This window comes from Homalodisca vitripennis, chromosome 4, assembly GCF_021130785.1.
Source record: "Homalodisca vitripennis isolate AUS2020 chromosome 4, UT_GWSS_2.1, whole genome shotgun sequence".
In the NCBI taxonomy this organism is placed as follows: Eukaryota; Metazoa; Arthropoda; class Insecta; order Hemiptera; family Cicadellidae; genus Homalodisca; species Homalodisca vitripennis.
The window spans coordinates 79,046,725-79,070,004 of NC_060210.1; the positions used below are offsets into that span (position 1 = coordinate 79,046,725).

At 35.0% G+C, this 23,280-nt stretch overlaps 1 protein-coding gene across 1 annotated transcript; it reads left to right on the top strand.

Moving 5' to 3' along the window:
* The first annotated feature begins 2,914 nt into the window (after positions 1–2,914).
* LOC124359602 (arylsulfatase B-like) lies at positions 2,915–22,396 on the top strand. The gene is made up of 11 exons (XM_046812486.1): positions 2,915–3,136; positions 7,656–7,815; positions 7,895–7,962; positions 8,282–8,437; positions 14,879–14,965; positions 15,054–15,225; positions 16,122–16,288; positions 17,245–17,377; positions 20,436–20,594; positions 21,733–21,904; positions 21,981–22,396. The coding sequence occupies exons 1-11, from the start codon at positions 3,038–3,040 to the stop codon at positions 22,303–22,305; spliced, it is 1,698 nt and encodes a 565-aa protein (XP_046668442.1). The 5' UTR covers positions 2,915–3,037; the 3' UTR covers positions 22,306–22,396.
* The last annotated feature ends 884 nt before the right edge of the window (positions 22,397–23,280 follow it).

A 23,280-nucleotide genomic window follows, 5' to 3' on the forward strand; every position in this document is an offset into this window, starting at 1 on the left:
TTAAATTGGATTGTCGTTTCACAATCAAGATTTATTTCTATGTCGGAAATAATTTTAGATATTCAAATTTTGATAGCTTGCTACGGTTAGTTTTTATTCTTCACTTAATTAAAATAATGCAAATAACTTTCTGTTAGTACAAAATTAAATAAAACATAACTTTTATAACAAAATAGACCAACATTAATATCGAATTTTTAAGATACGTTAATCTTACACATGTCTTGAAATTGCTGGTTTTTAAATTGGATTGTCGTTTCACAATCAAGATTTATTTCTATGTCGGAAATAATTTTAGATATTCTGTAAATTAATAAATATTCAAATTTAGGTTAGATATTTTCTAACTCATGTCATTCATGTAGAAAACGTTTATATAAACAGAATAAGAACGTTACGGTTTGTTATTCATTTTTAGTTGTTGAATTGTCATGAAATAGACGGGTATATTGTAATGAAGTTCCGTTTAGAAAAATCATGAGATTTTGATACCTTTAAATCTCAGTTATACAAGAGAGTAATCACAGGGGGTTGACTGAAGAAAGCTGCTGCCTGTTATAATAGACTCCACTGTTATAACACAATGACTCACTGTCACTACAATGTGGTGATTGTGAGCTGCTGACCTTGTGATACATACGCATGCTCCTTAACCCCAAGGTCATCTGTGTCCCCTACATCATATCACAAACTCTACACCGGAATTTATATTATTTTTGTCAACAACATACTTTGCCATTACTTTCATTTTGACTTATTATATTCTACTAAACTGGTACAAATTACTCTTCAAAGAATTAAAGTAGATACTCGTAAATGTGCGCAACGTTTTTGCCAAACATGAGCCGATAATCGACATTTCCTTTAGGTGAACTCCTCGTTGTATCTTTTTCTGTAGGCATTGGATAAGTGATTTATTATTTAGCAAATCTTACATTTTATATCTTTTACTGCATTGTAGGATACGTGCGCAAACAAGAACACTAATATCACGCTCTATGTTGCTTGAACGGCATTTCTCTTGTTAGATGAACAGATTATTTCTTCACAACAAGGCACAAAGCTGTAGAGTGAGGTTCGTTCTTGCACACGCCTGGAACAATAATATGAAAGTATTTAGAAAAATCAAACAGAGATAGCCATTGGCTGAATGTGACTCAGAGAAAAGAAATGTTTTTTTCTGACAACTACTATCAAACGAAATGAGGAAATACTGATTATGGGTATATTAATGTACTGATATTAATGTAATGATGGTTTTGCAAATTGAAAACAAAAGTTTACTTCTCATCCCTCCTGAATTCCCTAACCGTGAGCCAGACACAACACCGAACAACTTTTAACGTTTCAAATTTAAAATAATTGTACAAACGGGAAAAAATATTCTACTTCACTTTTATAAGTTTTCATCTACATGACTAAACTATGTTTGTATTGTGTACGTATTTTATACATTCTTCGTGTCATGATTAAAAATAAGAGGATTGGATTTGAAAACACTCCCATTTTTATAGCACCACAAAATTACATGAAACTGTTATACCTGTATATTCAAAGTTAAAAGTACATTTTCATAACTAAAAATGTTCGCAAATAATATCGTAACAGTGTTGTTAATGTATGAGCCGTTATACACTCTTACAATACTGTTTACGTAGGCTAGCAAGGTGTTGTGAAACAAAATTTTGTTATGTAGTATCTCTGGATAAGGGGCATTGATATTGTAGGGGCCTTGTTGTATAGCCGTGTTTCCATGCTACAAGTCCACATAACCCATCAACTGTGTCAGAAAACTAATAAAACCCTAACATAAGAGAATAAATTAATGACACATGTGTATATTTATATGATTGAACTGTAAGGATGGAATTCTCAGTACACTGGTGGTGGGCGGTCTTGTTATTGAGGTGGGCGGACTGTGAGTAGTCTAATGCTTGGAAGCGATATAAAAATAATCGAAATTTAGACTATAACATTTTATTATTCGTCCATAATTATCTTTCCTTTTACTAAAACATTAACAAGTATATTGTAGAAAACTACATAAATACCGTATATAGCCTACATAAATTAATTGTTTAAAATTAAAACATAATGTTCTTATTTGTTGAAAGTGTAGTAAATCAGATGATTGGCAAAATATAGTGAAATTATGTTTTAAGTTTTCTTAATTTATAATTTATAAGTTTATAATTATATAGTTATAATTTATATATTATAAGTTATACATTTTAATATTCGTTAATATTAAAACGTCAATATGTTATTTGTATCGAAAAGTATCGAGCAGGTGTGAGCAACATACTACTAATTTATGAAATGCATATAGGAAATGTAGATTGTAACGGGAGTTTATATCACAGGAAGCCGGTTTGCGGATGCATGAAGAGATTTCATCTTAACGAAGATAATTGCCCCGTCGACATAACTGAGGTGAAACTGCATTCAGAAGCAGCGGTCTTGGATATAAGCTGCAGTGAGAGTGGGTTTCCTATGTCCTATACCTAGAAATGGACCGGTTCTTGATTGCCTAAGATACAATTATAGACATAAAGTGGTCAGAGAAGAATATCGGTCCGCAGGAGCTGTGCCAGTGCGATCCTTACAGACTGTAATGTTGCAGGGTATAAACATTTGTGTTACTACTGTACACACGTCATTGTTTTGTGTTTCGATGTCCTCAGACCACCTTGGGCTTCCGTCCAACACATTCGCGGAAAGGTGCAGTCCAACATACTTGACTATCATGACAACTTCGTCCACTTGTAGGAGAATACCCTGTGCTTTATTATTACATGCTTGCAGTGTGAAGTAATTACGTCAGTGCTCAAGAGAGATGCCAAGATTATATAAAAACACTTCCTGTAGAGTTTCCTCGAAAAGTGCTCCCAGATAAAGTACCAGTAGCAGGGGGCCAGTACCAGTAAGTAGTCGGTGGGGCGAGGCTGCTTGCTGCTGATAACGTTGTGTAACGTATCCAAGGTTGTCACGACCCTAACCTCACTTCGTGGCCTGACCGGACTCAGACTGTGGTGACATGTGGTGTGCTGTGGTTCTGTGGTGCGTGTGCAGTGTGGTGGTGGTGTGCGGCGTCAAAGGCCCACCACACATCGTTGTTATCATGGCAGACGATATGGTAACCACTTATTGGTTAAGAAATGTATTTCGCTTTTTACCTATAAATTTATGATGCTCACGATCTCCAAAATAAATATTTGTTAACATCTATTATAATTATGTAGGCCTATTTTGTATCTCTATTTTCAATAAAAGCAGCGTAGATAAATGTGAATCCAGATTGTTCTTTAAAGAATAACTTGATCAGATAAGCAATATAATTGACACGATATGACTGAATGAAGTTCCGCATATAAATTTATCTTTAAATGTCTTTTATTCTGTTGACATAAAAATTAATTGACAACGTATGTGAATTCTGTTATTATGTAGTATAGTTAAATACATAAAAAGGAAATTATTTGAAGTTAAATACCTTGTTAAGACTCCAACGCGATGTCTAAGTTTAGACACTTTCGCCATAGATAAAACGCTCTTCTTGCACGAGGACGGTTTTATTATGTTTATACTAACATATAGCACTGAACACATGTCAGACCCTTAGCAAAACCCTCAAAAAACCATTAAAGTTCAAAATAAAAAATTTTCTCAGTAGTACATTTATTTTATTGTGTAATAATTTACTTACAGCTGTTTACTGACACAGAAACAACACTTGGTGGCTGATTAATAAAAGCATTAGTATTAGAGTGCTTGGAAACTAAGACGATCATAATGATGAATGAGTAAACAAATAAATATTCATTGGTTAATGTAAAAGAACGTCACCAATCTAGACTCCTCATTGAAGTCACAGTTAATTATACAATTACACTGAAAGAGGAATAGTACTATGAATTTAGTTAGTACTACAGTACCTGAAATTTCAATTTCAAAACAAATGTTTGTTTAATAAATAATAAGTCTTAAAGAAAAATGTTGTAAATAGTTTCAAGAACTACAAATGTGATAAAAAATATCTAAACCTCTCAAGAAATCATTTCAAATGTTAGGTACATAAGTTATTAAAATGAAAAGCCTCAATTCTGTGCTCGTGTCAAAACAGCGTGGGAATGCGTCTGTGCGAGGCGACTGACCTTTCAGCTACAATCCCTGTTTGCTAATACGATACATAAATAAAGTATACAATAATTAAAATAAGATTTTTAAGGTCTAATTTCGCTAAATTTTAAACTAAGGTTATCCGATACTAACAAATTAATAGGCAAAATATCAATCTTGCATATTAGTTCAACGAGAACCAGGAAGTATTTTGGTTATTTATTTGATTACTTTTATTATAGAGTTGTGATTTCAAAGGTGGAATGCTTTGCTTGCATATGCATGGATTTTTTTCTACAATATCCTTTCCGTCAATTTATTCAACAACACATAGGACTATGTCGGTATGGATTGTTTAGGTGTGAGATTTTATAAAAATATAAAGCTTTCACTTTGTACGAATTTGGCTTTTTCCTTGCCATTGGAAATAGGATCAAAATATATTTATGTGTTTTTACACTTTTAATTTTTGCATGCGTGGAGTTGGCTTCATATGTGTGTGGTTCATCTAAACTCTACATATATTGTTTTATATGTGGATTTCATTTATTGAACATTTTCATATTTTTTATTGCATGTAGAAAATCAGTTTGGAATATCTATTTTATGGTTATGCTTAGTAAAAGTTGTATATTTGGTTATGCATCGTATATTTTTGGATACTTCCAAGTTCACTAAAACGTTATGGTGGAACAATAGGTTATCGGACGGAATAACTTTTTATGCATCGAAGAAAAGTTTGGTCGCAGCCCTCTTAGATACGAATTTCTGAAGACAGGCAAAACAGAAAAAGTTATTTTGATTATTCTACGGTGAGTGGTAAGAATGGAAAAGAGTGTAGGGACAGCTAATGAGTAGGCCAAAAAAACTGTTAAAGATAGGAAAATGAACTTTTACATTGTGCGCATGTCTTCACTTAGAAAAAACGACTTTTTTAATTTATAAAAAATAACTTTCTTAATTACAAAATTTCTTAATTCATCGTCAAATGATAATAAAAATATTATTTTCTACTTTTTGTCATCAAACAGGGAAGTTATATTAAAGGTATATAACTTTAAAATAAAAAACAAAATTTCCAGCCAAAAATCGATTGCATAACTTTATACATTCAAGGCCTTGGGCTGCAGAGACCCACCACTGCATGAGATTTATATTATAATAGTTATTGTGTTCCGTTATTTTCGTTGGTTCATTAAGATATAATTTGGGCATCCCATTCTACTAATTATATCGACAATAAAGGGAAACGCCTAGTCAAGGCTATGAGGGCAACCGAACTCTCGAGAACCGGTAAACTGCGGGTACTCCAGGCATTCACAAATTTAGTAAAAAAGTTCATAACAAGTTTTTGCACATTTATATCAGAATGGAATTATTGGACACTGTAGTCAACATTATTATCACACGTTATATAATATTTTACATACTCTAGACTTACATCAAGTGTTTACAACAATGAAAGCCAGTAAACGAGCTAATGATACATATTATCGTTTCTTATCAAGCCATTACTAGCCAATTCTACAGGTGAATAAATGATATAGTAGTAGTTTCTTTAAATAGGCACCACATGTGTTTTAATGGAGAGCACAACACTTCTGTTACACCACGCTCAGACAAAAGTACGTTGCCGTGTGTACAGCCTTCCAACACGATAAACTATCAACCGTACATCAGTGTACTGCGGTCGGTATCTGCGCCTTAACGTTCACTTTACCTGTGCTATGGGAACCTGCTATGGTTATCCATTTTTTTATTTTAATTTAAACTTTCAGACAAATGTTTATGTCATCCTTTAAGACTGCTAAAGATCGTTTTGGAGATTAATAATATATAATTCCCTTTCTCTTTTTAAAAATTATATCCTAACATTAACTCTAATTTTGAGAACTTTTAATTTATTTTTATTTTTTAGGTCAATATTACTTTGGATATTTTGTTCCTTACAATGTAAATATACTTTTGGGTACAAGGTTAGTTATTTCACTTCAAACTAAATAAATAAAAGTGGTTGAAAAGAAAGATTTTAAATTGTGTGCTAACAATAACAATAATATTTTGTTTTTAAGAGTTTAGTTCTACGAAATGATTAAATCTTAAATCCCAAATCGGCATCTTATAATTTATAAAAATATATTTACGGAAAAGGTTTTCAGATCAAAAAGTATTGTACATTTCTTTATTGTAATATGTGTTTTACTCCCCGTACCACATATATCACTTTTCCACGCCATTCTCCTATCTCCCGCTGTAAGCTCAGCTAATCTTGTGTCATGAACTTTCTGAACCTCTTGAATTGCGAAACCGTAGCGTATGTTTGTCTCCCATCCAGCTTGACGTGTTGTGTTCATTCATACCTAGCGAAGTTCCAGCTTTCTGAAAAAGTTCCCTTGCACTAAATATCATAACTCCATTCTAGTCACAAATTATTTCTAGCTAGAATTAGTAAGGCTTGCAGGAGTACCACGTAAAACGTGATTGCTTTTAGTTTTTGTCAAATAAACTATAAAATACTGAAATGGTGATTCTCCGTCTTCATTTCGTCAACTTAATTACCGACACACTATACCTTTTGTTGTTATTACACTTAGACTTGGAGTAACCGGGTTTAGCCCAGAAGTAAATAAATGAAATATTATCTTCTTTTATGGAATTTCAATAATTCTCTTTTTTTTATAGTAACAATAAGTTATTATTTCAGGGAGACTAGTCTAGTTCTAACTTGATCATATGGAGTTTCGGAAATCTTTAACGGATAAGGCCAAAAACTTTGATCAGTTGCTAAATTTATATTGCTTTTTATACTTGTTCAATGCATTTATTGTTATTACCTATTATACTTTTGTACAGTGGTCGAACTGTTGAAAATAAATAAAATCCAATCATACGGTATGTGAGAAGTTTAAAATGTTGACTTTTTACATGTACCTGTATGTTTTAGTCCCAAAAATATAATTTTCTGAAATACTAACTGATTCTTATATTTTAATAAAGTATTAAATTCTAATAATATTTTTTAAACTTGTGCCTTTTTAACGTTTTTAAAATAAGATGCCAAGCAAAATATTGTACCCCTAAGTTACTATTCAAGAGTTCAAAAGTTGATGAAATTCCTATGTACTGTTGGTACCAAAAATACATTTTAGTGTATGGCCAGATGAGATTACAGAATGAGTAATCTTCTGTAGGGCTTCAGTTAAGAGATCGACTAAATCTGCCTGTTTGTGTTATCTGTTAAACATTGTTTTCGTCACTTAAGGAGACATAATTTGTTTCTGGCATTTATTTTCGCAATTGTTTTTAAAACTGCTATAGTCAGATCAATATAAATTTAAGAAGTTTAGTTTATAACATTAGGAACAACTTGATCTTGAAGTATCATCGAGGATAATCCGTGAACAGTTTATGACTCAAGTTTAGATGGTAATTGTCATTAACATAGTAATAGACAATGTCAAGTGAATTAGAAAACTGAAAATTGTTTACCTTGGTGAATTAACTGATACAACAATTTTGGGCTTGACTGTTTAAAGGGATGGAATGACGTGAGTTTCCACGGCTCTAGCCAGATCATGACCCCCAACATCGACGCCCTGGCCTACCAGGGGGTGGTGCTCAACCGCCATTACACCATGCCCACGTGCTCCCCCTCTCGTGCAGCCTTCCTCACCGGCAGATACTCCGTCCACACGGGTATGTGATACGTCTGTCACTGTGTCTGACAAGTGAACATTGTTTATCTCTGGGAGAACAATCCTCTGTGGTGTTGCAGGGATTCAAATTCCGATCTCGTCGGGGACCGTCAGCGCCCTCTCCCTTAACTTCACACTCCTGCCCCAGGTATGATTGACAGAATCATTAGAATTCTGGTACTCAGCTTCGTACGTACATATATATATATATATATATATATATATATATATATATATATATATATAATTTTACTTTCAGTACCAGATGTAACTGTTGTATATAATATTTAATCATATTTGTGATATTGTCATTTTCAAGTTCTTATGCAATATAGGTTTAAAGAGTTATAGATGGAGTTTTAACTATTGTTTTTAATATTTTTAGACTGTAGTAACTTTACAAGTGTTATTCATCTGTAACATTGTTATAAATAATTCGAAACGCTTAAATTAAACGTGTTTTTCAGCATCTGAGCCGGCTGGGTTACCGAACCCATCTAGTAGGCAAGTGGCATCTGGGATCTCACCACTCCGACTACTTACCATTACAGCGAGGATTTCACTCCCACTTTGGTTTTTACGCCGGATACCTCAGCTATTACGACGGTATCCATCTTGAAAACGTAAGTAATATTCTAGAGTTTAGTCAAGATTAGTACTATGTGATATATAAATACTAAACCCTCATCGCTTTAGCATACCAAATATACGGTAATATTTTCTATCGACCCTTTAATTAATGAATAAAAATAACTTACAAGACTTATGTCCAATTAACGCTGATTACTAGAATGCAAAAGTAGCGTTATGTTGTTTTAGATTGTTTACTTATTTTTTAAATTTATCAGCAACATAATTGTTGTTCAATTGAAACAAACAAGGAATAAGATTATAGAAACCACAATAATTACCCAATTTCATTCGCCCAACTCTCACTTTTGGGCACATCCTACCTACGTACAAAAATGCGTTTAACAGCCTCAGACTCGGCTGACTCGAGAATACACAAATCCCGATATAGCTGTCGCGCCGCGCCGCTCCGCATAGCGCTTCTAACGGATAAATTGGGAACTATTAGTCGAAACCATGTTGCTTTCGTAATCCGCTAGGTAACGCTATTGTCGACAACAAAACTTACTTACTAAAGTTAATTTACTTGTTCAGTAACATTGAACTGTGTTCAACCAAAAATTTCTGTTTAATTAAAATTATAATAAACTTAGTAGGGTTTTTTTTATATATTTATAATACTTCAGAAATAATTACGTGATTGTAAATGGAAAAGGAGTCGGGTGACTCTCACTGGATGAAAGGCGTGTAGTCTAGTAGACTAGTCAAGTCTGGACGGTCTACTACTGTCATCTGTATGGTAATTACTTACCTCAGATACCGTGATGACCGTGCCACCCCATGATCTCAGTGATTAAGGGGTTCGGACTTAGCCTTTATTGCAACTGGCTAGGTTTCGAGCGTCTGAGAGGACGAGGTTTATGTCATACAGGTGACCAGAAATGTGATTGTCAAACTATGTTGTTATTAGTTTAACAGTACATAATAATATGTGTCTACAACCACATTAGTTAAAAGTGTTTATAAACACCCTGAATTGTATGATTATAATTAATAATGATTTTATTATATTATATTTTGACTTTAAAAAATTATTATACTATTAATATGCAAGCTTCTAATACATAACACTCATATTATTAATATTCTGTTAAGAATTAACTACTGACTTTGATCTGGCCCCCTCCAAATTTTCAAAATGTTCAATTACTTTTTTAGTAAAAGATTATTATTTTTTTTTTCATTCATTATTTCTGACATGTAAGGCTGAAAAATCGTCCTCAACAAAGAAACGGGTCAAGAACTTTTTAAGGAAGTTCAAAAACTGAGGATAATTTGCAGAATTTTAAATCCACTCTTTTTTTAGTTGTATGGAGTGACATTTTGGAGAGAGTAGACAAATTTTGCAATAGCCTACAGAGTAAAAGTCGTAATCTTGAGTTAGGAATAAAATAGTTAAAAACTCTGGAAGGATTCTTCAACACCAAAAGGGTTAGGCCTAAATGGATGCTGAGTTTTGCTCCAGTTCACCTTCCTCTTACATGCAGAATCTGAAATCTGATGTTGCAGACTTGACTTCTGAAATCTGGAATTATGCTTGTCTGAAGGGATAAAAAAATAGCCAGCAACGATGAACGAAAAAGCTCGAAACTAACCTCCTGCATCGTTTCGACATCTAAGACAATCAGACTACTAGATGTAGTGCAAATCTAGGTGGAGAGGTATTCTCATTGTCTGAGAAGATGTTGACTGACATGATCCCAAAGCACGGTGGAGCAACTGAGTCTCCTACACATAAAGCAGTTATGGTGGGAAGAGCTGTTCTATGCAAATGGAGGGTTTTGGTCCAGTTCACCTTCCTCTCACATGAAGCATCTGAAATCTGATGCTGTTGCAGACTTGACTCCTAAAATCCGGAATCATGCTGGTTTATTTTGTTAAATAAACTTATAGAAATTTTGCTTTTAGAATATTACTATTCTTTTTAGTAGAAGTTTCTCAGCATCTTGTTCCAGTGAACACACACTACCCATGATATTTCTTATAGTTCTGAATCCCTAACTTAACCAATTTTTATAACCCATCCGTTTCTTAAAGAAAAATTACTTGCATAAAAAGTATTTATTTTACTCCCTAAAATATGAAAGTAAATTATTCCATGTTTAGATTGTGCTTAGTGTTTAACATGAAGAAAATACTCAATTGCTAATTCAAAAGTTTGACATTTAAACTGAAAAATGGACATTTTTGAATATGTGAATTTTAACTTAATATACCAAATAGCAAACCAAAATATATCTGAATCAGAATATCTCAATGTTTTAAATAATTACAATTCTTTGTGGGGGTGGGGGGGGGACTGAGTTACCAAAAGTGAAAATTGTATTTATAATTCTACTTCTAAATCAAAAAAGGTCTAAATTTGAGGCTATGAGAACCTAAAATTTGAAAATCTTAATATTTACAGATTTTGAAACAATGGTATGAGACAAAAAATTAAAACTAAAGTGGTCGAGCTCCTACGAGGGATGGTGGGCTCTATATCTTAGTCAGCTCACCTTGGAAGAATGGGAGACTGGCTATGTTCCAGACTCTGCCAGTCAAAACAGTTCAAGGACAGTACTCCCCATGTTTAAGCTAGCAACACGCAGGGAGCTCAGCCCACGCCAAGTCCAGGCCCGTGCTGGGTACGTCGAAAGGGCGGGGGACAGGGGTGGTGAGGGCGCCAACCAACTGGGACACCGGGGGGTATGAAATACCCCCCCGTGTTGGCGGGGGGTCCGGGGGTTCCTCCCCCGGGAATTTTTGAAAAAATAAACACCTAAAAACGTGTTTTTAAGCTACATGAAGCATATTTTTCTTCAAGCAGTAACGAAGAAAATTTACACTTTAGCAAAGACCTGTTCATTGTAAAAATATTACAAATAATGCACACAAATCAAAGATACAAAAAAATTTAATAAACCACTTAAATCTGCGTTTTTTACCTTATTTGACACTTACAAATTGTAATGAACGAACATTGCTTATTTTTGTGCATTATCAATTTAAAAAATAAGAATTAAATCAATAAATTTGAACGTATATAGCTCGAAAAAGGAAAATAAATAAATGGTAGTTAGTTGCAAACACTTTGAACTAATTAAGTTGTTCATGTTTTCAAGCATCTCCTCTTTCCTACCCTCCCCCAACACGACTGCGTTATAGAATCGCCCACTGCCACTGCGCAAATGTGTAGACCCGCTCAGTCAGCAATTCGGCAAGGCTTACATGTTACATTTTAAACAACATTTTAACTCATTTTAACTCAAACGAGTTTTCATCGTTTGTATTATAGTGTCTACAACACAGTTATAGACAGTTATCCTGAAAGAAGTATCTTCAGGAGAAGAGGCAACACTTTCATCACTACATTTTTCACCGGCCATTTTTTTTACTATCCTTGACCTTGACTTTTTGAATGTAGTTTCCATCATCAAATCTTTCAGATCCTCAAATTCTGAGGACGCCTTGATCTTCTCATTGAATTTCCTAACGAATGTGTGTGTTGCTTCTAGAGTTTCATAAAACCTATTTCGCAGGTCTTTCAGTCTTTCAGTTGCTGACTCTATTAGCCTCCAGGCTTGAGCAAAGTCAAGATTCTTCGTTTGGAGGTAGTCTGATAACGGTGTAGTAACTTTAAATATTTGCAGGAAGGTCATTGCAATAACTGTTGTTTCAAACTCTAGAAACTTACTAAGAAGTCCTGTTGCACTACTACTAACTGTAGTGTTCAATTCAGGGGACAAGGAAATCTTTTGTAACGCTACGGTCAGTTCATGGAATACATGTTTGGCTTGATGTGAAGGGTCAAGTGGGGTGCTTGTTGTCCAATTATCAATCCTGTCAAATATCTTAGTGGTAGCATCACTCTTACTCCGCCAACGTGTAGCACCAATAGCGCCGAGTTTAAAAACAGGATTTTCTGCTGAATAAAACTGTTGTCTCTTTAATGATTCCTTTGAAAATACTTGTGCCTCTTGGAGCAAACCAAAAAATGTGATCGTTGAAGGAAGTATTTGTGCTGTATCAGTAAGAACTAGGTTTAAAACATGAGCGTAGCACCAAGTGTGTATATGGTTCGGAATTCTCTCCGACAATTTCGCAGTTAAGCCTGCATAGGCTCCACTCATATTTGACGCTCCATCAAAAGCATTAGCTATACAATTTTCCACTGGGATTCCGACATTTTTCAATGTATTTTCTAAAGAATCCATCAGAGCATCGGTAGTTGATGATACACATTGTAAAGATATCAGTCTTTCCTGCACTTGGCCTCCGTTAACGAACCGAACAACGTATGAACATTGATCATTTCCTGATATGTCTATTGTAGTGTCCATTAAAATGGAGAAGTTTACCGCTTCCTTCACTTGAGCTGATCATATTACTTACAATTTCATCACGAAGAATTTTAACAATTTTAATCAATGTTGTATTGCTGAGAAATATCACGTGGCTACCTCTTCCGACTACCTTTTTCTTCTCTCCTGTTTCCTTTTCCTTTTTAGCTCTTTTCTCGAATGATTTTTGGCTTTTTCGTCTAGTTTCAAGAGGGCGCCGGTTTACCTTTAAGGCGAGGGCGCAGGGGGACACGTCCCCCTGTCCCCCCGGGCCAGCACGGGCCTGGCCAAGTCATCCACCATAGTTAAATAGACCCAATGATGGTAGATATATCATAGTAGTTATAAAGTGATCAACCTTTTTGCTCAATGTCTCAACATATCCTATTAGTATTGTAACTCCTGGACACCCATGGGGTTATCCAGATGTAGTAATGCATAGAACTTTGCTGTACCCAGTGTTGGTTCAGTTGGAAGGTATAAACTAGCCAGAATTTATTCCTTTTTGGGATAAATAAATCATACCAAAGTGATCAACCTTTTTGCTCCAATGTCTCAACATATCCTATTAGTATTGTAACTCCTGGACACCCATGGGGTTATCCAGATGTAGTAATGCATAGAACTTTGCTGTACCCAGTGTTGGTTCAGTTGGAAGGTATAAACTAGCCAGAATTTATTCCTTTTTGGGATAAATAAATCATACCAAAGCTTTGTGAAACACATGGGTCAGGAATCACAACAAACATGTAGAGTGCAGACTTCATGTACACTATACATCCAGTCCTAATCCTAATGGTATTATAAATGTGAAAGTGTCTTAGTTCGTTTTGTTTTCACGCGTTAGCTATTCAATAGATTGTACTGAAATTTTACATGGACATTCTTATAGTCCCTGGTAAGAATATAGGCCTAATAAGTCTGTTTAACTTTAATTATTACAAAAAATACTAAAGAATACAGGTCTCAATAGGTCTATACACAATAAGAGAATAATAACAAATGACGAGTGGCCATGTTCACATATTAAAACTACCTAGCAATGTTATGACTTACAATTTTGAGCAACCCATGTGGGTTTAAGAATTAAGAAGGAAAGGACAAAAAGTATATTCAATAAACTTAAGAATCATACCATCAGAAGTTAAAGACATTAGCTTTGAAATGATGTTGAGCTGTAAGTAGACCATCAATGATATGGGATAAAACAATATACTCTCAAGAACACAAGAGTCACAGGACATTAAGAAGCCAGGAAAGTGCTTCCAAACATTTAATAGAATCTGAACCAGGGTGTGAGTCAAGGGGAAATGCCACATTTTAGGAAAAATCAGGGAAAGAGAAGATGCCTTTAGGATTTAAGACAGAATTGAGAATTATGAACTGAGAAGTTTATCAGACTCGGCGAAAACAAGCTAAGAGTTACAGTAGTTTTGAGCTTCTTGCAGGGTATTGCAATCTGAAAAAAACACCTGAGGAAGCTTGGGTTAAAGGAATAATGTACCTGCAGATTCTGTCAGGTTGGGAAGGAATATAGTATCATCTACTGTTAAAATATAATGCATTAGGAGGGAGAGGGACTTAAACTGAGCTGGTATCAAGTTGAAGCAGAAGAAGCATCCAGTCTTGGCCATGTGCAAGGGTTCAGATTCCTTCAGGAGGAAGGGCTTGCAAACAGGGCCGTACTCAGCTTCGGCAGGCCGCGTCATGCCCTGCCACTGCGCCCCTGTCGCTCCATAGACTCTTGGCGAGGTTCAGTAAAATTGTCAAAAAATACTGGTCTGAATACGAGCCTGCTTGCAGAACTATTATAGCTGAAGATTTCCTGGGTAGGAGGCATAAGGAAGCATAATAAAATTCTAATGTTATCTTGCATTTCTTTCCTCCGAACTCAATACAATATTTTATGAAAAATGTGCAATTTTAATTTTGTTTATCTTTTTATATCAATGAAGAAGTAATGGTGAATGGAGACCATATACAAGTATTAAACATTATTACGACATTGATAGCTTACATTCAGATCTGTGCCCTTGTTTTCTTCACTCCTTATCACCTCCTTAAACAGTTTATATATGTTTATTGAACTAATGAATGGGAATTGTGTGACAGGGAGTAGCAGGTATAGATGCCTGGAGGAACGGATCCGGAGCCTGGCAGGAGTTCTCTGGTCACTACCTGACTGATCTCCTTACTGAGGCAAGTTCTTTTTGTTCATGGAACAATAAATTTAATTACCTAATACTCAGCAGTAAAAATTCAAATAAATCATCTGTTCTGGTGACAGGAGGCAGTTTCTATAATTCGGTCTCATGAGTCCCAGAAGCCACTGTACCTGCAGGTGGCATTGTCTGCGCCCCACACTGCCAACCCAGGTAACAAATTCGAGGTGAGCAACTTGTCACAAAATGAAGGAGAACATCACTACATTACCGATGTCTACCGCAGGCTCTATGCTGGTAAATTGTTACATTACATTACTGGTTCTATTGTGTTGGAATATACTTGTAAATTAATTAATTTTAAAACAATATGATTCAAAATCTTATTGCAGTCAATGAAGTAAGGGAAGATAAAATAATTCGTTGTGTGATTCTTTTCAATATCAAATAGCACAAAACAAAATGTTGTTTCTTAGATTCTTATTTTAAAACAAATTTTAATTTTTGTAATGCTTCATGGATGAGACACAAGCAGATTTTTTCAGCATCATAAGTATTTCTTAAAAACTTATGAGATATAAAAACCTTTTTTGCCGTAAAAGTTATTATTTTTTGTAATAATTATAAAACTAGTTAGATGTAGTACAAATCATTATGTGGTAGAATGTTTCATAAATATTTATAGCCATTCTCCTCAAAATTCTAATCAGATTTGGCACCAAATTGTTAAAAAAATGTTCTCTAGCCATACATAAATGTAACAGTAAGATTGGTGATACCTTTCTCTATTATTATAGCATTCTCTCATATAGAAAGCCAGCTATAATGAAATGACCTTGAGTATTACTCCTCAAAAACAATGTAAAACATCAAACATTTTTAAGCTCTTACTTTTGTTGTAGAAATATAGGAGATGTCAGTTTGTAAACATATGACTAATACACATCCAAACGCTTTTTACTTATACATGCAAATATTGGTAATTTTATTAATCAAACATCCATTGGTATTATGCTAAAAAATAGAGATCTACATAGTCATAAAATAGAAAATTCCAAATGTAAAAAATTCTACTTTATAGAGAATGTCATTAAAAACCAACAGACGATTTATATGTTAGCCTTACTACTGTATGTGATAAATGCAATGAGTAGTAATTGTAACCTATGTAATATTCAGAGTGGAATGTTCAGGGATGGTGCGTGGAGTAGACGATACAATTGGGGCTATTGTGGAAGCTCTGCGGTCTAGCAAAATGCTGGACAACTCTATCATCTTGTTCACCTCAGATAATGGAGCACCTACCTTAGACCCTCTCTGGGGCTACCACAACTACGGCTCAAACTGGCCTTTGCGTGGGGTATGTGTCTGCAAAGTAAATTTTAGTATATAAAATATTAAATTAGGCTAATACTTCAATTGCACGTGTGATGTAGTCTGAGACACCCCACACATCCATGGGCTCAGATTAAGCTTTTTAGTCTGCTTTTGCTAATGCTTGGGATTTCTAGACAGTATAGAATTCTACCGACTCTTCCTCTTCATTGTCAAATCTACTGACCTCCAAGGCACACAGTCCCAGTTGTTTTTGTCACTATTCATGCATTAATATTTTCACGGAGTTCTCTGTCCTGTACAATTTCTTAGGTAGGGCCAAAGCCATTGAATTTATATCTCCAAAGTGCCTTAGTTAGTAGGTTTTTTGCCACAATGAGGTTTTTAGTTCACCTCTTTTACTTCTTTTCCCTTCCTGAAACTCTGGGGACTAACTTGAAGATCCTGACCTGTCAAAAAAATGTGACACCTTTCTTGTCAAGTTTGTGTCCTCATTTCCATTGACACCTTCATGATCTGGCTCTCACTCTAGCTGATTGTATTCCGTCAGCTCGTTTAACATTCGGTGACATAAGACTCTGTAGCTAATAGACTTTCAACTGCTCGGATGCGTTAAAGTGATGCAATCAGTTTTATAATTTCATACTCACAATCATTTACGATACCTTACTTGAAAACAGTAACATGTTTGAATTGTTGATCATTCAATTAGAAACTGTAGGTATTTAAAGTTATAACTTAAGCAATCTTGAAATTAGATTAACATAAAAACAGGAAATGATAAGAGCATGTATATTGTAACTTACCATACCATATCAGGTGAGCATTCCCATACCATGACTAACAACTCAAAGAAGGTAAATGTGGCGTACTCATAGTTCGAGAGTACCAATAGTTCCTAGAGAAAATATTAAATAATATTAAAGCAAATATTAGGATACAGATATATTACTTGACTTATCGTTACTAGTGATTTTGCAGATGAAGGTGTCATGTCATGAAGGTGGAGTACGAACTGCTGCAGCTCTTTGGAGCCCTCTAGTGAAGGGTAACAGAGTGTATGATCAGCTCATCCACATTACGGACTGGCTGCCTACGCTTTACTCTGCTGCTGGTAACAATGGATTAGAGTTTAGCTTAATTTAGCTTTAGTACAGCTCAGTTACTGTATAGGTAAATATAGGCCATAACTATAAGTTTTGTTTTTTTCTATTCTTTTCTATATTTTTATGACAATGGAAAAAATAGAACAGAAGACCTCTGTTTACAGTACTCAAATTTACTGTAAATTAAGGGCTATAAGTAAATTCAGGCTATGTGCTAAAGAAAATAAAAACTTAGTAAGCAGATACCAAAATGTTTATGTGAGTGATGTAATTTGATATATTAACTCAAACAAAATCATTAACTCATCATTTTGGAACCTCTGTAGTCAGTGGAATAATTTAAAACAAAACTCTAGATTATGCTCCAAATTTGTTGAAAGAGAGGCTAGTTATACAATAAAGATAGTCCTCTCTAGATTTCTTTAGTTAGTAAATACATGATCTATGGATGAAATTGAATAAAATGTGGAAACAGTTCACAAAAATTTGTAGAATGATTATGCACTGATTAATTGGATGACATCTATAGAAGTTAAGAGGGAGCATTAGTCAGCTGTTGGCTAAGTATCTTGGCTTCACTTTTAACGTGAGCTAGTAGTTTAGTATTGAGTTATAAAGAGAGCTCATTTCAAACACATAAACTTGAGAAACTTACATTTGAGTATCTTAAGGAATTGTTAAAAATATGATCTGTTAATACTAATTGTTTATAATTTATTTTCAGTATAGTTTAGAAATCTATCAAATTAATGACTGCTGAACTTCTTGTCTCATATCTATTTTCAAACAATTAATTATTGCAGTTTAAGAATACGAGAGTTGTTAAAAAAGTATTAGACTTTTGTTAATTCAACAAACAGTTTGTTAATTTTCCAGTGTAACTTTCCACTAACGTTTGACCATTTTTGAACCAATTGGTCTTTTATTCTAACACTGCTCATGGCAGACTCCCCACAAGCCTGTTGAATCTTGTGAATTGTTTCCTCTTGCGAATCACCTAGCTTTTGGCAAAATTTAATGCAGTAACACTGCTTAAGTTTCCCTGTCATTTTATAACTTGATAACAACTGCCGAGCACAACCGAGAAGTCTATACTACTAGGCTAACTGCCGCCAACTAAAGCTATGTCATGACACAAAACAGTGGATGTGCAAGCATGACAGTCCCCTCTACATCCCCACTAAGCTTTGCCGCCAGCGCTTCATTCATTTAAGCAGGAGGACAGAAGTTATTATACTTTTTTAACAGCCCTCATACAGTATCTAAATATCCTCAATGTGAAATCTTTGACACAAATTAACCATCTTCCTTCAAATATTAGATCCTTTATTCTTGTCTTATTCTTTATTAAAACACCTGAGCAAAAGAGTAATTTTTCACAGTTATATTTGTTTTGTTTTAAAATTGTACAAACAGAGATGTGGTAGTCCTGTGTGTCGGGGTGGAGCACTGGAGAACAAATGACATGAAGGTGGAACTGCAGGATAGCGGAAGTGCATCCTGGTGAATATCAGATTTGTTAGTGTGATTATCATTGGTACAGGTGGGGATGTGGTGGCCCTGAGTGTGAGGGTTGAGCACTGGAGAATAAATGACATGAAGATGGAACAGCAGGATAGCGGAACTGCTTAATGGTGAATATCAGATTTCTTAGTGCAATGTTAATTGGTATTTGTACAGGTGGGGATGTCGTGGCCCTGAGTGTGAGGGTTGAGCACTGCAGAATAAATGACATGAAGATGGAACAGCAGGATAGCGGAACTGCTTAATGGTGAACATCAGATTTCTTAGTGCAATGTTAATTGGTATTTGTACAGGTGGGGATGTCGTGGCCCTGAGTGTGAGGGTTGAGCACTGGAGAATAAATGACATGAAGATGGAACAGCAGGATAGCGGAACTGCTTAATGGTGAATATCAGATTTCTTAGTGCAATGTTAATTGGTATTTGTACAGGTGGGGATGTCGTGGCCCTGAGTGTGAGGGTTGAGCACTGCAGAATAAATGACATGAAGATGGAACAGCAGGATAGCGGAACTGCTTAATGGTGAACATCAGATTTCTTAGTGCAATGTTAATTGATATTTGTACAGGTGGGGATGTCGTGGCCCTGAGTGTGAGGGTTGAGCACTGGAGAATAAATGACATGAAGATGGAACAGCAGGATAGCGGAACCACTTCTTCAGGCCCATGCGTATGGGGGGGGTTTTGGGGGTTCAAACCCCCCCTTGAAGATTGGGATATATCATATTGTTTCCATATATCAGTTTAATTGTGCTCTATTGCGCCGTCAGTTTACGCGCATTCGCGCGCAAATATTTCCAATCGTTTGATTGCGCGCGCTTTCCGCCTGATTTGTGTTATATACTGTTTAAAAATTGGAGCTCCGACGCGCTACACAATTGGTCGCGCGGGATCAAAAACGGAGCGACCTAATGTCCATAAAATCTTGAGGGTAATGGCTGTACTACCAGTAACAACTTTGACAAACGAACGCTCTTTCTCAACATTACGCAGGTTGAAAAATTATTTGCGTTCTACCATGAGTGAAAATTGATTGAACGGATTGGCATCACTGAACATTCATCGAGACATTGAAGTAGATGTGAACTCAGTATTAGATGAATTTTGTTCTGTACCTCGACGCATCAACTTATTGAAAGAGTAGATCACATATGTTTTTATTTGAAAAAGTTTTTACTTTGTTTAAAGAATGAATTACAAATGTATTAAAAGTATGTAGTTTTACAATTTTATAATAAACTCATTTTCCATACGTATTAATTTTTAATCTATTACTTATTTAAGTTTCTTCTTTTTTATTTCATAAAATAAGTATAGAACCCCCCCTAAATAAAATTCTGCGCACGGCCCTGCACTTCTTGGTGAATATCAGATTTCTTAATGCAATGTTAATTGGTATTTGTACAGGTGGGGATGTGGTGGCTCTGAGTGTGAGGGATGAGCACTGGAGAATAAATTACATGAAGATGGAACAGCAGGATAGCGGAACTGCTTAATGGTGAATATCAGATTTGTCAGAAGGTTGTTCATTGTTGTTTGTACAGGCGGAGATGTGGTGGACCTGGGCAAAATAGATGGTGTGGATCAGTGGGGGGCAATGATAGGGCAAGGGTGGGCTGGCAAGAGAATAGAAATGTTGGTGGAACTCAACCCTATCAATGGCAATGAGGCACTCATCAAGTGGCCCTGGAAGGTTGTAAGATGTACGTTAATTTTATTACTATTATATTAGTTTTATATAAAAACGTATACTGTATATTTTTGACTTAAAATATTTTTAGGAATCAAATAATTTAAAAAAAATTAAAGTCTTTCACTCTTTTTACTAAACTAAAATTTTTAATTTTCAAAGTTAATCCTAATTGGAAACTCTTAGGAGGTTTATTAAAATAATGGTACTATTGCTGTGTTGACAGTAATTCAACATAACAATTAATTATATTCAAAAGACCACAAACCGAAATGAAATTATATTTTTTTACTATCCTGATCTGTTACATATTTAGGTAGGTAGTGTATGATGGATAAGGCTTGGATGTAAAAGTATTTGGTTCATGGTGAGGGGCACTTGGGAGAGAGGGAGGGAGAGTAGCATTATGGGTAGTAGCCTATCACAAGTGTTTATTTGACATTCTACTGTACATATCACAGAAATCGCAACTCATACTACCAACACAGTTAACACTTTCAGTCCCAGATGTCTCTGTTACTCTACAGCAAGTGCAAATATTCTTACTGTGAATCTTTATGTGGGCTGAGAGTGTTAAACTATGAAGGAAAATATTTAGTTTCAAATACACTACAACTCTAATATTAGTGATAGTGGGAAATTATTCTTTGTTAACACCTTTATAGATACAGTTATGATGTAAAATATTTGGCTTTTATGTGACTCATAACAACTGTTGGAAGGTTTATAATAGTTTTTTTTTCCATTTGTTTGTTACTTGTGGTAGAGAATATGTTACTTTATATTTAGAGGAACCCAAATAGTCTAGAGTGTTAGCACCCTTAATAAATTGTTTTCTGTTGAAGAAGAAGCTTATTAACGATAAAATATTTTAGCAGTAGAAGTGTATATGGACAGACAAATATTATATTACTCTTACTGTTAATTCAAATATCTTCTATGAATGATTCACTATGAAATCACAGCAATCCTTTACTGTGTTTTTTATATTGCATAGGTTTTTAATGTTACAGTTTCCACGATCTCTTGAATCAAACAGCAATTGAAAGTACAGTATATTCAATCAACTACTTTAATTCTGTATTATTTCAAACTTGTGTGCTATCAGAAGTGCTATTATAGGTGTTGAATAATAAGTATTCTGTTACTAGACACAAAAGACAGTGTGTTGAACACTTATGCAGGAGAAAGTGGGCGAGGCACCGAGGTACCCCAGTACTCTGTAGACCAGATACTGCAGAGCCAAGCAGCACTGGCACTCAATCTTACCCTCCCAGAGATGGACCTATTGGCTCTGCGATCTCAGGCTTCCATAGATTCCAGGCAAGTATGTAATGTGTTATATCCTAGTGTCATCGATAGGTACGGTTCAGTTACGAATACATCATGTTCTGTGTAGGTGCACAGAGACAACAGCAAGTGTTAAGCCGTGTGTCCAGGACTACTGCTTGTTCAATCTTGAAAAGGACCCGTGCGAGATCAAGGACCTCTCGTCTACATTTCCGTCCTTGGTGGGGGCACTGACACACGCCCTAGGCGGCTACCGCCAGATCATGGTGCCACCAGTGCCCAACACTCAGGACCCTCGGGCTCTTCCTCAAAACTGGCAAAATTACTGGGCTCCCTGGGCGAATACAACAGGGACAGGAATGGCTCCCCCTCGTTCATCCTTGACTTCTACCCTGGTCATCTGCCTGTTGTTGCTGCTGCTTCGATCTTTATAGTCTTGTCATCTCTCAAACACTGTAAAAGATGTCCCTTTACTGTAAATAATTTGATCTATATACTTGTAAATAAAAACAATTCTAAAAACTGGAATGTACTCATTTTATTTTAAAATAAGAATTATTATATATTTGTCTCATATTGTTTAAGGTAAAATTATTTAGAGTTACTAAAGGTAAGTTTTTAAAATCAAATACATTCTCTGTCTTTTAAATAAAACTAAATTTGTATTTTTAAATAATTAATTGAATGTTATAATTGTATCCTTATAATTGTTATGTTGTAATTGTATGTGTTGAATTTGAATTAACATATGCTCCTCTTCAAAATATGTTGTGCGATCTCTAAAATCTTTTCACAACTTGTTTACAATTTGAATTCATCTGTTAAGCTATGTCTACGCTTGTGCGTTTTTCAATTCAACAATTCTTTCATCTTGCCTGTAATTGCATTCATCAACGCATGTCCTTATTAAAGAGTTTTTTGTAGATATTTATTTATCAGTATTTTGCAAAAAACGCGGTGGATTCAACTAACTTGAGTGATTATCTCATAATAATTATGGCTTATTTAGTTATAAAAAGTGGAAAAAAGAAGAAGAGAAAATCATGGATGAAGGACTATTAAAGAAAACGAACCACCAAATTGTGGGTGAAATACGTTTGTTTGAAGGTCTTTTCTTCAACATTACCAGACTGTTAAAAGCTAACTTTGATACAATTCTAAGACTGCTTGGGTCCAAACGTACCAAATCAGACACGTGTTTCTGTGAAGCCTCCGGAAATCAAATTAGCTATTATACCTAGATTTCTTTATACAGGAGATTCAATCCCTCATGTATTTATTTCGCATTTCAATCAGTTCATATTGAAATCGGTCCCCGTTGTTTTAAAAGCTATTACCACAGAGCTGCAGGATTACATCCAGGTGAGTAAAATAATTTTTCTTAATACCTAATTACAATTAGTATTATT